The following is a 13,974-nucleotide window of genomic DNA, read 5'->3' on the forward strand; positions in this document are numbered from 1 at the left end:
CGTGTGTTTATTGTCAGGAAGATGATGAGAGATTTCATGGGGTTCCTGTCTCTGGTAGGAAGTGTGTGTGTTGCTGACAGGTTGCGTTTCTCCCTGCAGGACGCTGTGGAGGAGAACGAGCAGAGGAAGAAACAGGAAGAGGCGGCGCGAGAGAAGCTTCTCGCCCAGGAGGCCAAGCAGCAGGACCCCAAGGTACGTCAGGAGAAGACTTCTCTTTCCGTTTCGCGGATTCATGCTTTATGTGTGAACGCATTTCTTGCGTGCGTACGCTTAAATAAATAAGTATTCATCCATCCACCAATAACCACCCACCCAGGTTCAAACCCCACTGACTACCAGTACATTTACAGCACTTACCAGGCGTCCTTATCCAGAGCGACTTACAGTCAGTAGTCCCCCCCTGGAGACACTCAGGGTTAAGTGTCCTGCTCAGGGACACGATGGTAGTAAGTGGGGTTTGAACCTGGGTCTTCTGGTTCATAGGCGAGTGTGTTACCCACTAGGTGCACACAGTGAAATTTGCCCTCTGCATTTAACCCATCACCCTGAGTGAGCAGTGTGGCACCTCGGGCGGATCGGGATTCGAACCGGCAACCTTCTGATTACGGGGCCGCTTCAACCACTAGGCCACCACTGGCCCATAAAATGAGTCCTCTGTATTTAACCCATCACCCTTGGTGAGCAGTGTGCAGCCATGACAGGCGCCCGGGGAGCAGTGTGTGGGGACGGTGCTTTACTCAGTGGCACCTTGGCAGATTAGGAGTCGAAGCGGCAACCTTCTGATTACGGGGCCGCTTCCTTAACCACTAGGCCCCCACTGCCCACTAAGGCGCTCTGGATAAGGGCGTCTGATATATTTACATTTACGGTATTTATTATGCAGAGCGATTTACAATCAGTACTTACAGGGACCGCCCCCCCCCCGGAGACACTCGGGGTTAAGTGTCTCGCTCAGAGACAGCATGGTAGTAATGGTACCTCCATTCGTTAGCAGACTTGCAACTAGTACCATCTCTGCGAATGTCCATCCTGTTCCAGCTGGTCATGGTCCTTCCATGAAGTTGTGTAGATGCTGATCGCTGAGTTCTGGTGTGACGTTGTTCTCTTGTCTCCTCACCGCACAGGTTCAGGCGCAGAAGAAGCGGCAGCAGCAGCAGGAACTCATCGCCGAGCTCCGCAGGCGCCAGGCCAAGGACCACCGGCCCGTCTACGAGGGCAAGGACGGCACCATCGAGGACATCATCACAGGTGGGACGGCCGCCGTGGTGGTGCGCCGCTGCAGCCGAGAGCAGTGCACCTTCTGCTACGTGGTCAGCTGCCCGCCGGGCGCCGGGCAGGTCCAGTCCAGGACGGACTGGCCGCACGTCCACTTCACCACTCAGGGTTCGGCGAGCGAAAGCTAGAAAATATCCGTAGCAGGAACAGGAAGTTACCCACATTAACGTCCCGTGTGAAATATTAACGTCCCCTTAATGAAATCGATGTCTGTCCTGCTTATTTAGGCGCCGCAAATCAGGGGTGAGAGGGGCTGTGACCTCTCGCCTCTCTTGAAGTTTTACGTACCAGACGGAATGATTATAGATGAAGATATAGATCTATTTTTCCTGGTGGAGGGATATACTAAAATGAGAACATGTCATATAAGGGTATATAAGGGTGGTGGTGGCCTAGTGGGTAAGACCCTTGTCTATGAACCAGAAGACCCAGGTTCAAATCCCACTTACTACCATCGTGTCCCTGAGCAGGACACTTAACCCTGAGTGTCTCCAGGGTGGGGACTGTCCCTGTAACTACTGATTGTAAGTCGCTCTGGTAAATGCAGTAAATGCAAATGCCATTTTGTTAGAAAATGATTGACATTATGAATGAAGCAGGACAATGTGAATTGTTTTCGGATGATCGTATTAACATGTTAATATTCTTGTGACATCGGCAGCCTTTTTCTCGATGCTCCATGCTGTAGAATTTGCTGTAATAACCTGTGTTTGTGGTGAACTGGTGTCTCTAATGCCCCCTTCCTTCAGTGTTGAAGAGCGTGCCCTTCACCGCCCGCACAGCCAAGCGGGGCTCGCGGTTCTTCTGCGAAACCAACCTGTGCGACGAGTCCAACTGCTAGCCCCAAACCCCGCCCACACTTAATGCTCAGGTTGTGTCCGTACCGCCGCTCCGCACGTCCACTCGGCCCCGCATGTCCATCGCTCCACACCCGACCCCGACTAACCCCCTGGTTCCTTTTAACGCAGGCCAGGAAGCGTGTTTTAATTTCACTTCCTAATCTACGTACTTCCTTCCTCCAAACCTGGACAAAAAACCTGGTTTTCTACCGGACTACATCCTTGCAAGAATGTAAAGGTCCCACATTGCAGATTTTTACACACCAGAGGCCATCTTTATACATTATGCAAATGAGCTACCAGCAGCCTGTTCTGATTGGTTCATTCTTCAAATGGCTTTTTTCCAATGTGGGACCTTGCTGACATTTGAGCAGAAGGTCTGAGATGTGTGAGAAGTGAACAGAGGTTTGCGCTCTGCTCCTTCGTAACTTTCTATTCTACCTCTCCAGCAGAGCAGAGGACTGGCCTGCGTAAACGTGGCCGCTCTCTAAATCCCGGGTAAGAAGGGTCACCTCTGACCCCACGTACCTGTCCGCGTAAGCCACGGCATCAGCCGGCTGCTTCTGCAAGCGTCCTCGCCGACAGCGGCGGCTTTTAAAAACGCAGCCGGTGTCCTTGCTGGCGAAACTCTGGGTCTCTTCGTAAAGGAGAACAGTTCAAAGGTCAAGCTCAGGAAAGTCTCATCTGCTGCATGCATGTCCGTTTCGCTATGCGCTGCTCCTCCATGTAACGCTAACACGTCTGTGATGTTTGCCACGTCCAGCGTGGCCACCAGGTCCATGTCAGGGTCGGAACAGGATTTGTAAACCACAGCTCCTGGATCCCACTTCATTTACTGCTGATTGGTTGTTCTCGTGCCCTCGCTCACGTTCAGTTGCAACACCTACTCAACACCTAGTCGAGGAGAACAGGAGCACGTAAAAACCTGACATGGACTTGTTCGCCAGCCTTACCACATCCAGTGCCCAGCATGCAGGTCTCCATGTATGTCTTCCAGCTCCACAGAGGACCAAGGTAGTAGCACTTTCAGCCAAAGATACAGGTCCAAATCCAGACCAGGATTTTGAGTCAACCAGCTTTGGTTGAATGAAAAACCTGGTGTGGATTATAGTTTCTGAACCAGGATTGCGCCGCTTTTGGCTCCTAGTTCTCCAGCTGCTGCTTATTGTGGTTATGAAACTGGAACTACACAAGCGGGGCAGAAATAAGTGTAGTTAGACGTTTGTGTGAACACCCAGTAACCCGTGGTTCTAACTCGTCTCTCCGTTGCCCGCTCACAGATCTCCGAAGCCAGCCCTTCCTGCGAGCTGACGCTGTGATCCGGAACGGGTGGAAGCGACCCTAAAAACCCTGCTCACCCCGCTCCTCCTCACTCACCCCGCCCACCCCTCACCCTGTCTGCTCCCGAGGTGGCACCTTCCTGCTCCTTCGTAAACTGACTGAATAAGAGGACGGGACTGAACCAATACCATTTAGGGGGGGGGGCTCTTATTTATTAAAGGATCCGGAGCCGAACACAAGCGCAACCCCCAAGGCCACCGGGCTTTATAGCATACCGGCGCAGGACTGGATGCGGAACGTCGAGGGTCCCTGTTGGCCCGGAATGCCTGAAGAGAACAGACATTTCCTCCTATTGTGCAATCTGAGCAAGACTGAGGCTCATGAGAGGGACTATCTAAAGAATCCTCCTCCTTGTAAAATAGTCTTATTCTTTCTTGTTTTATGCTCTAAGCTTATCAGACCAAATCCTTTTCTACGTCTTTTTTAAGAAGTGCCTTCTTTTTATGACAGTATTATTATTATTATTATTACTACTTTTTAAATCTTAAACCCTGGACCATGTGTAAAATGTTCATGCACTTTGTGTCATAACATGAATTATGCTGTAAATACGCGAGGTTTTAAAATGATAAAAATAATGCATTTGGGTGGTCAGCATGTTAGCCGAAGTTACTTTTGGGAATTTTAGTGTGGAAATTTCCAGTGAAATGGACCAAATATGAACTCCTCGCATGGCGGAGTGGGAAGATCATGAATTTTTATCTTCAGGGACCCCATCCACAACTCAAACCAGAGCGAGTACTAATATTCTGATCCATCTGTTCCTAAAGTGCTCAAAAAGGTTCTCCTGCTTTTATCCAAGCTCGCTGATAAGTGTGTAAGAACTCACGGGACAAGGCCTGAACCCTAGGAGTAAAGGGATCTGACACTACTTCAAACTGCAACACTAAACCTGTGGGAGGGAATCAAGTTCTTGTATGTCAGTATAAGAATTAAAAAAAAAAAAAAAAAGTGTGAATTATTATTATTTTTCTTATTATTTGTAAAAAAAATATAATGTACGATTCTGATCTCAACAATGACTTCATTTCAATCTCATTCGCAATTAAATAAAATGAATAAATTGGATGAATAAGTTCCTGCTGCTGCTTGTGACGATGTGAAAAAAAAAAAAAAAAAAAGACAAAAGAGGCAGTATGAGGTTTATCTAAAAGTTTTTTTTTGGAATGTAAAACGATTGTACTAATTTATTTTATCCAAAAAAAAAAAAAAAAAAAAAAAACGAGCCACATAACAGCGCTGGACAGCCTCTGATGAGTGGGACACACCGCAGTCCAGTTACATGCATTTACGACGTGGCCGACGTGATGAGACGTCCAGTAGAAGCAGCATCGGACCATGGATCAGGCAGAGTAACGGCGTTAGCAGCAAGGCAGAGACGTGTTAGTGTCGTAAATGGGAAGCCTGGTTAAGGCAGCTCAGTTCCCACCAAGATGCAGGATCTTAGACAAGAAGCACTTGCAACAAGACGGAAGCACAGAAGACACTTTCAAAAACCAAAAAAGTAAAAGTGACTCATTTCCCGGCCTTATTCAGAAGTCTCTGACAATCAAGATCCATAAAATCTTGATAATCATCTTGGCTTTTCTTCCTCTCCGACAGTCTCTCATGATTTGACGAAGCCACCGCTGGGCGAGTCCCACCGAGCGAGATGGGGGAGAGAGAGAAACATTCCTAAAGCAAGGCTTTAAAAACAATACAATCCTGGAATTCATTTGACATTTTCATCCATCTGTCCTCATCTCTTAGATACGGAGGCTTTTTTTGTACTGGTTGTATAGGTATGAGTATGTGTGTATATATATATATTTTTTGTGTAAATATATATATATATTTAAATCTGTGCAAGTAGTAAATGATTTCGTACCGAGAAGGATCCAGAAGAAATAAGTGACATTCTCTCACACACAGACTGCTGCACCCCCTTTTCCCTCCACAGTGGGGCGCTACACACAAACCCAGCATCAGTAGCTCTGCAGTGAGACCCTCACTCAGCCTCATATGTGACACACACACACACACACACACACACACACACTCAATGCCTTTAAGCAAAGCAAAAAAAAAAAAAAAACAGGTAGTGGCTCTACGGGATGCGGGACGGTGGCAGCAGAGAAGGGAGCACAAAAAATATTTAAGAGTGCGGGGAGGTATAGAAAAAAAAAAAAAAAAGTTCTCTCCTCTATTCCCTGGAAGAAGTTTCTTAAAGAGTAAAATATAATACTGCAATCACATACAAAAGTAGTCCTTCATCTCTATTTTTCCCTTTTTTGTTGGCATTTTTTTTACATTTTGTACAATGTCCTCACTTGTTGCTTTTTATTCGGATTAAAAGGTAAAAATAAAAAAAAAAAGGTAAAATTAAAAAAGTGGGCGGAGCAGCACAGGGCTGCTAGCAGTTAGCCTCTACGCTAACGGGTCGGCCAGGTCGTCGTCCGCCGAGGAGAGCAGCTCCTTCTTCTCGTCCGTGCTGGCCAGCGAGCTGCGGCTGTTGTGGGCGCCCATGTAGAGGGTAGCGTAGACGGGGTTGGTGAAGTTGGTTGGCTGCCGGAGATGAAGAAAAAAAAAAAAAAAAAAAAATCAACATGAGGTAGACTTGGAATTCATTCCTTTTTCATCGCAGCTGTAAATATTCATATCGCCGCCCTAATGGTTTCCTTAATGTGGCTTCATTTACGTTTCGTACCTCGTTTCCACTACGCTGGTGCTCAGCTGGAGCCACATGATAATACAGCACAGGCCACGCCCACCAAACAAATCCAGTCCCGAATCAGTCACATCGTAACCTCCACCGCGCCCACTTTTACAACGGCACCTTTTCATTTTTGGCGAGTTTCTGTGGACGTCCATATAGCTGGAAGACGTTTCATTTCTTCAGCGCTCCATGTTACCAGAATGGCTGAAGCTGCGGAACGCTCCACCAACATCACGCTCGCGACATCATGGGTCCTCGCACTCGCCAAGTTTAGGGGTCGATTTAGGGCACCAACCCCAATGTTATTTCTGTGGAGGTTCATGGCACTGGTTCCAAAATGTTGAACCAGCATGGGAACCAGAGCAGTAGAAAAAGGGTACTGGTGGTGGTGTGTGTGTGTGTGTGTGTGTGTCTACACACACCTTTTCTGGGTCCAGTGCGAAGGCCGAGTCCAGCAGTTCTCCCGCGTCGTCGTCAGGGTCTCCCTCATATATTTTATACGCCGGGTTCCCAATCTCCACGTTCATGGCCCCGTTGGTCATCCTCTGGTGCTGGAAGCCTTTGGCCCTGAACGAGGACACACACAGAGCCATGAGGGGTCCGAAGCGACAGTGTCTCACACTCAGCTCACAGCACAGGAGGAACGTCTACAGAACCGGGAACGATGCAGGACAGTTCTCGGTCTATAGAGCCGATTTGTACCAGTCCTATAGGGAGAACCTGGCCTGTACACACACACAAAACACCGACATCAAGATGCACAGACATCAAGAGGGAAACTCGGGCAGAAGAGAAGGATGCAGGCTGTTAAACTGGTTACCAGGCGCATCTGGAGCCCGGCCTGCCTGACCCTACAGACCTGAAGGACAGGAGAGACGCGGTTATCTCGGGGAGGGCGAGAGAAAGAGCGAGGAGGCGAAGATCTCGCCGACCAACTCACCCTCGCATTCTCCTCCTGTACCACAGGATGGCGCCAACCACAAACAGGGCCAGGAGAAGCAGCAGGAGGGTGGGGAGGACGATGGAGGTCGTATCTACAGACACAAGGAAGCAGGAGCAAGGCGCTACTTCACCTCTAAACGTTACGGTACACGCGTATACACACGTACACACACACACGTACACACACACACACACACACACTTCATTCGGAGTTATGAATGTGCCCCATGTGATCAGAGCCCCGGACTCACGGCTTTGGTTGTCTGGCTGCTGGACAGGGGAGACTAGTTGACAGCGGAATCCGTCCCAGCCCGGCGGACATCTGTAACACAGGCGGTTAATATTACGGTGAATATTTATATATAAGACGGGCCGGGGGAGGACGGGCGGTCAGATGGTCGTGCCTGCACTGTGGCAGCAGGGTCCTCGTGTCCACCGTGCACTGGCCGTTGAAGCAGAAGTCATCACAGGTGTAGCAGCTGGGCTGGATCTGGCCATTGGGGCACCTGCACACAACACACGCCCAGGTTCACCAACAGGGGGCGACTGTACGCGGCAGGGCAGGGGTCCTGGGCTCTGGCGCCGCCTCTGGTGGCTCGTACCTGCAGGAGAACTCTCCGGAAGGACTGGTCAGGCAGTCTCCCGAGCCGCAGAAGGTGCAGTGTTCCACCTCGCACTGAGCGCCGAGGTACCGCGGCGGGCACCGGCACTTCTGGCTGCCGTTGGTCAACTGGACGCACGTGCCACCATTTTCACAGAAACTCTCACATTTACCTGCGCAGAAAAGGAGGTCTCACACACACACACACACACACACACACACACACAGGCGGCCCACAGTGCCACACGGAGGACCATGGGAGGCGGAACTCACTGTATTGGCACATGTCTCCCACGTGGTCGGGCGGGCAGCGGCAGGTGGGCTGGTTGCCCGTGTTGACGGTGCAGTTCCCGCCGTTCTGACAGTAGTTCCTGCACGTGTGCAGGCTGCAGGTGGGGCCTGTGAAGCCGGTCAGACAGCGGCAGGTCGGCGCCCCTGCGTGTGCGGGGAGGTCGGAGGTCAACAGCGGCCCAAACGCAACAAATGTGCGTGCCGGCGGTGGTGACAGGGACCGTCCCCCTGGAGACACTCACGTGACGGTTCATAGGCGAGTGTCTTAGTTAGGGGTGCACCGCATTTTCTAAAGTACTCGTACTCGTTAAAAAAAAAAAGTCCCCCGATACCCGGGACCGATACCGCGGTCTGAGAAATGTCTGTGTTTGAGCGGCGTGTAAGGGGCCCCACCAGCTCAGAGCGGGGAGAAGGTCGAGGCGAGACATGTCAGCCGTGTGGAACTATTTCAAAGTGAATGAAGACGACAAAACAAAGTCGGACTGCAAATTGTGCTCAGCGAAATTGTCCAGAGGCTGAAAAGCGCATTTAACACAAGAAATTTAAAATACAGAGTTTATCCGCTCTTCTAAACCCACACTGCAGCAAAGTCCTGCAAGACGAGAGAAAGTGTCCAGGACAATAACACAGGAAATGGAGGTCCAGATATGACGTCCCAAGCCGCCGCTACACGACTGACACGGATATTTGGACAAGCGGCGTTAGCCCCATGTCGCTAATTAGCATAAACTCCCGGTGGCTGGACGAGAGTTTCACTGTCACTGTTTACATTTTTTTTTTTTATAATGATTTATTCTATAATATGTTGCATACAACATGCTTTTCATTTTAAATAAATGTTCTTAATTCCATTTTTTTTTTAATTATATGCCTAAAGCTGTTACCTGAAAATTTAAATCATGTTTTTATTAAGTACTCTGTATCGGCGAGTACTGAATTGCAAGTACTCGTACTCGTTTTCCAAAAACATTACATTTTACATTTACAGCATTTACCAGACGCCCTTATACAGAGCGACTTACAATAAGTAGTTACAGGGACAGTCTCCCTGGAGCAATTTAGGGTTAAGTATCTTGCTCAGGGACACAATGGTAGTAAGTGGGATTCGAACCCGGGTCTTCTGGTTCATATGGCGAGTGTGTTACCCGCTAGGCTACTACCACCCCAAAAAAGTGGTATCGGCGCGGCCCTAGTCTTAGTCACCATACAGGACACCACAGCACATACTTTCAGAGATCTAGAAGAGTCCATGATTTGTCAGGGTTGCTTAGGTTACTCAATATTACGCTGACTGGTGTGTGTGTGTGTGTGTGTGTGTGTGTGTACCTGTAGGAGACGGTGAGCAGATGCCCCCGTTTTTGCAGTAGTCTCTGCACTGGTTGACCTCACAGCGCTCGCCACTGTAGCTCTGCTGGCAGCGGCACTTCGGCTGCTTGAGTTCGTTCAGGAAGCAGCTGCCACCGTTCTGGCACTGGATGTTGCAGGTGCCTGGAACTGAAGGCAAACACACACACACACACACACACACACACACACACAGAAAGTCCGTTAAAAAGCCCACTCACAAGAAGGATGCAGACGTTAAATCATACGTTGGTGGTGGCCTAGCAGGTAAGGAAACACACAGTGTCACCATCGAGGTGACACTGCTACCCAGGTTGTGTGTACCGTGGCACAGAAAAGAAATTGTGTGTGTGTGTGTGTGTGTGTGTGTGTGTGGTCGTGGGGTATTTCGCTCACCAAACGGTGACTGTGTGGCAGGTGGTAACTCCACGCAGGTGCCGTTGTGGAAAACACGGTCGTTCGGGCAGGTGCACACGGGGCCGGTGGGGCTGAGGAGGCAGAGCCACTCACACTTCTTCTTGTCACACGGATTAGCCACTGCAGACACACACACACACACACACAAACTCAGACGGTATGTTCGGTTTTGAATACGGCACAATTTCACACACACACTCACTCTCAGGCTGCTTGTAGCGGTGGTGCAGGACGATGTCAGTGGCGTGGTTGATGCCGGTCGTCAGGTTCTCTGTTGGTCCCTTTCCGAACTTGTTGACCCTGAAGACAACGTTGTTGATGTAGGTCACGCCGTAGATGTAGTCCTCGAAGATGTCGATGCTGAACGGGTGGAGGAGGTCTGCAGGTCCGATGGACACGGGGAGAGCAGAATAAATGCATCGTAACTACGTCCCCTCAATTATTCGAAGGCAAGTTTTCATGACCGTCAAAAGTAAAATTCACCAAAATAACCACAGTTTTACTGGAGCCCGGGTAAAACGGGGCGCTCGTGTTCAGGCGTAGATCATACGCTGTACTTTTCTTTTAGAAGTTCTGATACGTGAAGCCAGCAGAGATACCGCAGACCTGCGCTGGCTTTACACGTCGTAGTAGGAACGTAGACAAACGCACTTAATTACACGTCCATGCAAGAGTCACATTTCAATGTCTTTTCCAGAACTTTCTATGTTTATTTCGTATTCCAGAACCTTTCAGGACCTCTCGACTTTTCCGGGACTTTAGCGACTGTAGGAACGCGGCAGAATTTGCCATTCCGCTCCGCAACGTCGGGCATGCTGGCAACTCAACTGTTCTTGAGGCCGGAGACGGCGAGCACCGGGTCCGAGCCGTCCAGCCGCACGCTGCCGATCACGGAGAGCTTGGCGTCGGCCCAGTACAGGCGCTCGTTGAAGTAGTCCACCGCCAGTCCTGCACACACACACACACACACACACACTGAATTAATAAACGGCCAGCTCCCGGGCACAGTATGTTGATACTAGTGGCATCGGTTGTGCCGGCACCGGGCATTTTTGCTGACCGGTGGGCCACTGGATGTTCTCGTGGACCAGCGTCTGCCTCAGCGTCCCGTCCATGGCTGCCGTCTCGATCTTGGGGTGGTTGCCCCAGTCTGCCCAGTACATCTTCCTGCACACACCGGTAACGCACAGTCAGCCGCGCCCGACGGCGAAAGCGGCGGAAAAATACGGCGGGCCGCGCCCCGCGCACCTCCTCAGCGGGTCCAGCACGATGGCGTACGGCTCATCGATCATGCCCGAGATCAGGGTCTTCTGGTGCTGGCCGGAGATCTGTGCCACCTCGATGACGTCCCGGCCCGAGTCGGTCCAGTACAGGTTCCCGGCGACCCAGTCCACCGCGATGCCCCTGGGCATCTTCAGACCTGAGATCTGCACAAGGTAGAGCCCGGATTGGTTAAAAAGGTCACAGGTCGCGCAACCCGCACCCAGCGGGGTGCCCACCTGCAGTTTGGTCAGCCTGCCCTCGCTCTGGCGCCGGCCGCGGTGCGAGTTGGCCGCTGGGCCAGAGGAAGACGAGGGTGGTGTGGATGAAGGCAGCTCGTACGACGAGATGCCGCCCGTGTGCCAGTTGGTCCAGAAGATGCGGTTGGTCTTAACGTGTACGTCCATGGCATCGATGCGCACATTGGCGTCGCCCTGGAACGTCTGCTCGTACACCCAGTTGGGCATGCTGGGGTCCAGGCTGCGGATCTCGTTGTCGTCGGCGATGTATAGGACGTGCCGGTTGGTGCTGTTGCCTGGGGGGGGGAAAATGCTTAATGCCGGGTACCTGCAGACCCAGGGCCAGACTTCTTCTCGGCAGACACTGTGAGACACTTTTATTTTATCTTTATCTGATTACTTGATATATAATGTTTTTTTTAGGTTTTTTCAGCGTTAACAGGTATTAACTGTACTGCTGCGAGCCACAAGGGGGCGCCTGCGCGGGCATCATGGGCGCCGTGTTTTATTTTTCCATTTGCAGGGAGGCTAAAAACCTTTAAACTCTGGATTTAAGGACTACTAGTCATTTTTTTATTGCATTTAAGGACTTAAATTTGGAAAATATAATTTAGGACTTTTTCAGGACCCACGGAAACCCTGTTAATGACAGGATATAAAAACATAATTAAAGTTCATATTCTGGGTGTCAGAAATAATTACTGGGTGCTGTAATTATGTAAATTTTATTTTGCACTTATTTCACGCTTAATTGCATTTCATTTCGTCATTTTGAGTTCAACAGTAATAAGCATGTATCTGAATGTTTTTTTTTATTATTCGGATGTATAAACAGTTATTATCGGTGACATTAATGGCCAGGTCCTCACCGTCAGCCTTGCACGTGTCGTGGATCTTGGTGAAGTGCTGGTGGCAGCTGCACTTGTACGAGCCCTTGGTGTTGTTGCATACATGCGAGCAGACGCCGAACTGCAGACATTCGTTCGTGTCTGCGGGGCGGGGGGGGGAGAGAGAGAGAGAGCGGCGATGAGAAGCGGCGGCGGCGGCGAGCGGCGGGCCGGCAGGTCAGAGGTCGTTACCGTTGCAGATGCCGGAGCCGATGGCGTGGAAGCCGGGCTTACACGAGCAGAAGGAATCGGTGCGGTTGGTGACGCAGTGGGCCTCGTCCCCGTCGCCGCACACCGTCTTGTTACTCCGACAGCTGTTCGCCGCCGTGTCTGCGCACAACACACACACACACACACACACACGCAGTCAACAACACGCACATCCCGCTTTCCCGCGTGAACTCCACGTACGCAGCCTTACGTAGGGACGAAGTTAATTTGTAGAAAACAAACCTTTCTCCTTCATGCAGCCGACCTCGTCGGAGCCGTAGTCCTCGCAGTCGTTGAAGAAGTCGCAGCGCAGGCTGGCGCTGATGCACTTCCTGTTGCTGCAGCGGAACATGTCCTTCTCGCACGGGGCGTCAGCGGCGCCTGCGCAGGCGCGCGCACACATGAGCACACAGGACCCTCACGCACAAAGCACGCAATTACACACACGAGTCTCACCGCAGTTCATCTCGTCCGAATTGTCCCCACAGCTGTCCACTCCATCGCAGTGCTTGCTCAGCTTCAGGCAAACGCGGTCGTTCTGACAGCGGAAGCTTCTGGTAGGGGGACACTGGAACTTCCCTGGGACAGAGAGACCCGGCTCACGTTGCTGCGGCAACCGTCGGCTGAACGGGACGATGTAACACTCACGGCACTCGTCCGGGTTCTCGTCGGAATTGTCCCCGCAGTCGTCCTCCCCGTCACACCTCCAGGACAGCGGTTTACAGAGGGTGTTGTTACACTGGAACTCGTCCAGAGGGCAGTTCCTCGCCACTGCAGGGGACAGAAGGGAGGTGACCATGCTGAAACACACACACACACACACACACACACACACACACACACACTCACCGGTACTGTTACACTTGTCCTCGTCGCTGCCGTCCATGCAGTCCGCGTCCGCATCGCAGCGCCAGCGAATGGGAATGCAGTGGCCGTTCTTACACTGGAACTGATCGCTGTCGCACTTCAGATCGCATCCGTGCTGCGAGGGACGCAAACTCAGGTTAAAGGGACCGGGCCCCCGGCAGCCATGAAGCTCGCGGCGCTGCAGGTACCCACCTCATCTGAGCCGTCGGCGCAGTCGGGGTCGCCGTCACACTTCCACCTGCCGGCGATGCAGCGGCCGTTAGTGCAGGCGAACTCGCTCTCAGAACACTGCCTCGGCACTGGCAACAAGAACCCGGCAATAACGCAATAAGTCAATAAAAACGCCAAATAAATACACGGTCACAATATTATATTAACAGAAAATGACAGGGGGACCACACCTCATACTCGGGCGAAGGAGAACAGACGAATGAGAAGGAATGGGGGAGGGGAGGGAGGGGAAGGGGCGGGGCAGGTGGCTGTGGACCGCGAGCTATGATTGGAGGTTTGTGGAAGGAGAGACCTACCTCTGCCTCAGGCCAAACGGTCAGTGTGAAATGAAACAAACAAGATGGGAGTGAGATGAGTCAATGACACACACACACCAAATCTCTCCTATCCTCTCTTCTCTCTCCTACTGCTCCTGACACACACACGACACACACAAACAAAAATAACAACACACACATCACACACATTCACACCACACCAACACACACACACACAATTCTCTCTCGCTCTCTTCTCTCTCTCTCTCTCTCAAAAA

The 13,974-nt window shown here is 51.1% G+C and overlaps 2 protein-coding genes and 1 pseudogene across 3 annotated transcripts in view; 1 reads left to right on the plus strand and 2 right to left on the minus strand.

Moving 5' to 3' along the window:
• Window positions 1–4,523, plus strand: part of LOC114783543 (formin-like protein 3) — a 29,593-nt gene extending 25,070 nt beyond the window's left edge. The window contains 4 exon segments of the mRNA XM_028969032.1: window positions 100–192; window positions 1,125–1,248; window positions 2,025–2,146; window positions 3,395–4,523. Coding sequence (XP_028824865.1) covers window positions 100–192; window positions 1,125–1,248; window positions 2,025–2,116 — 309 coding nt within the window. The 3' untranslated portion in view covers window positions 2,117–2,146; window positions 3,395–4,523.
• Window positions 4,524–4,669: 146 nt separating this feature from the next.
• LOC114783544 (low-density lipoprotein receptor-related protein 1-like) lies at window positions 4,670–13,627 on the minus strand. 2 transcript variants are annotated; one of them, XM_028969033.1, is made up of 23 exons: window positions 13,610–13,627; window positions 13,401–13,507; window positions 13,191–13,323; window positions 12,990–13,112; window positions 12,798–12,920; window positions 12,585–12,722; window positions 12,324–12,461; window positions 12,114–12,233; window positions 11,245–11,540; window positions 10,994–11,172; window positions 10,806–10,912; window positions 10,574–10,693; window positions 9,948–10,124; window positions 9,725–9,865; window positions 9,311–9,478; window positions 7,967–8,128; window positions 7,695–7,866; window positions 7,497–7,598; window positions 7,344–7,414; window positions 7,091–7,184; window positions 6,971–7,009; window positions 6,573–6,717; window positions 4,670–5,999 (listed from the first exon to the last, which is right to left on the minus strand). In XM_028969033.1, exons 3-23 carry the CDS (start codon window positions 13,225–13,227, stop codon window positions 5,862–5,864), a joined length of 2,790 nt encoding a protein of 929 aa, XP_028824866.1. In that variant the 5' UTR covers window positions 13,228–13,323; window positions 13,401–13,507; window positions 13,610–13,627; the 3' UTR covers window positions 4,670–5,861. The 2 variants fall into 2 exon arrangements, with proteins under 2 accessions (XP_028824866.1, XP_028824867.1); XM_028969034.1 differs by lacking the exon at window positions 6,971–7,009.
• Window positions 13,341–13,974, minus strand: part of LOC114783551 (formin-like protein 3) — a 26,594-nt pseudogene continuing 25,960 nt past the window's right edge.

This window comes from Denticeps clupeoides, unplaced genomic scaffold (genome assembly GCF_900700375.1).
Source record: "Denticeps clupeoides unplaced genomic scaffold, fDenClu1.1, whole genome shotgun sequence".
Classification (NCBI taxonomy): domain Eukaryota; kingdom Metazoa; phylum Chordata; class Actinopteri; order Clupeiformes; family Denticipitidae; genus Denticeps; species Denticeps clupeoides.

Excerpts from the sequence above, each read along its gene's own strand:
- LOC114783544 (XM_028969033.1), bottom strand. The coding sequence starts at position 13,227 with ATGGACGGCAGCGACGAGGACAAGTGTAACAGTACCG. Across the intron at positions 10,125-10,573 it reads CGTCTCCGGCCTCAAGAACA|ACCTCCTCCACCCGTTCAGC; the intron begins GTTGAGTTGCCA and ends TCGGACCTGCAG. Across the intron at positions 9,866-9,947 it reads CCGCTACAAGCAGCCTGAGA|TGGCTAATCCGTGTGACAAG; the intron begins GTGAGTGTGTGT and ends GTGTGTCTGCAG.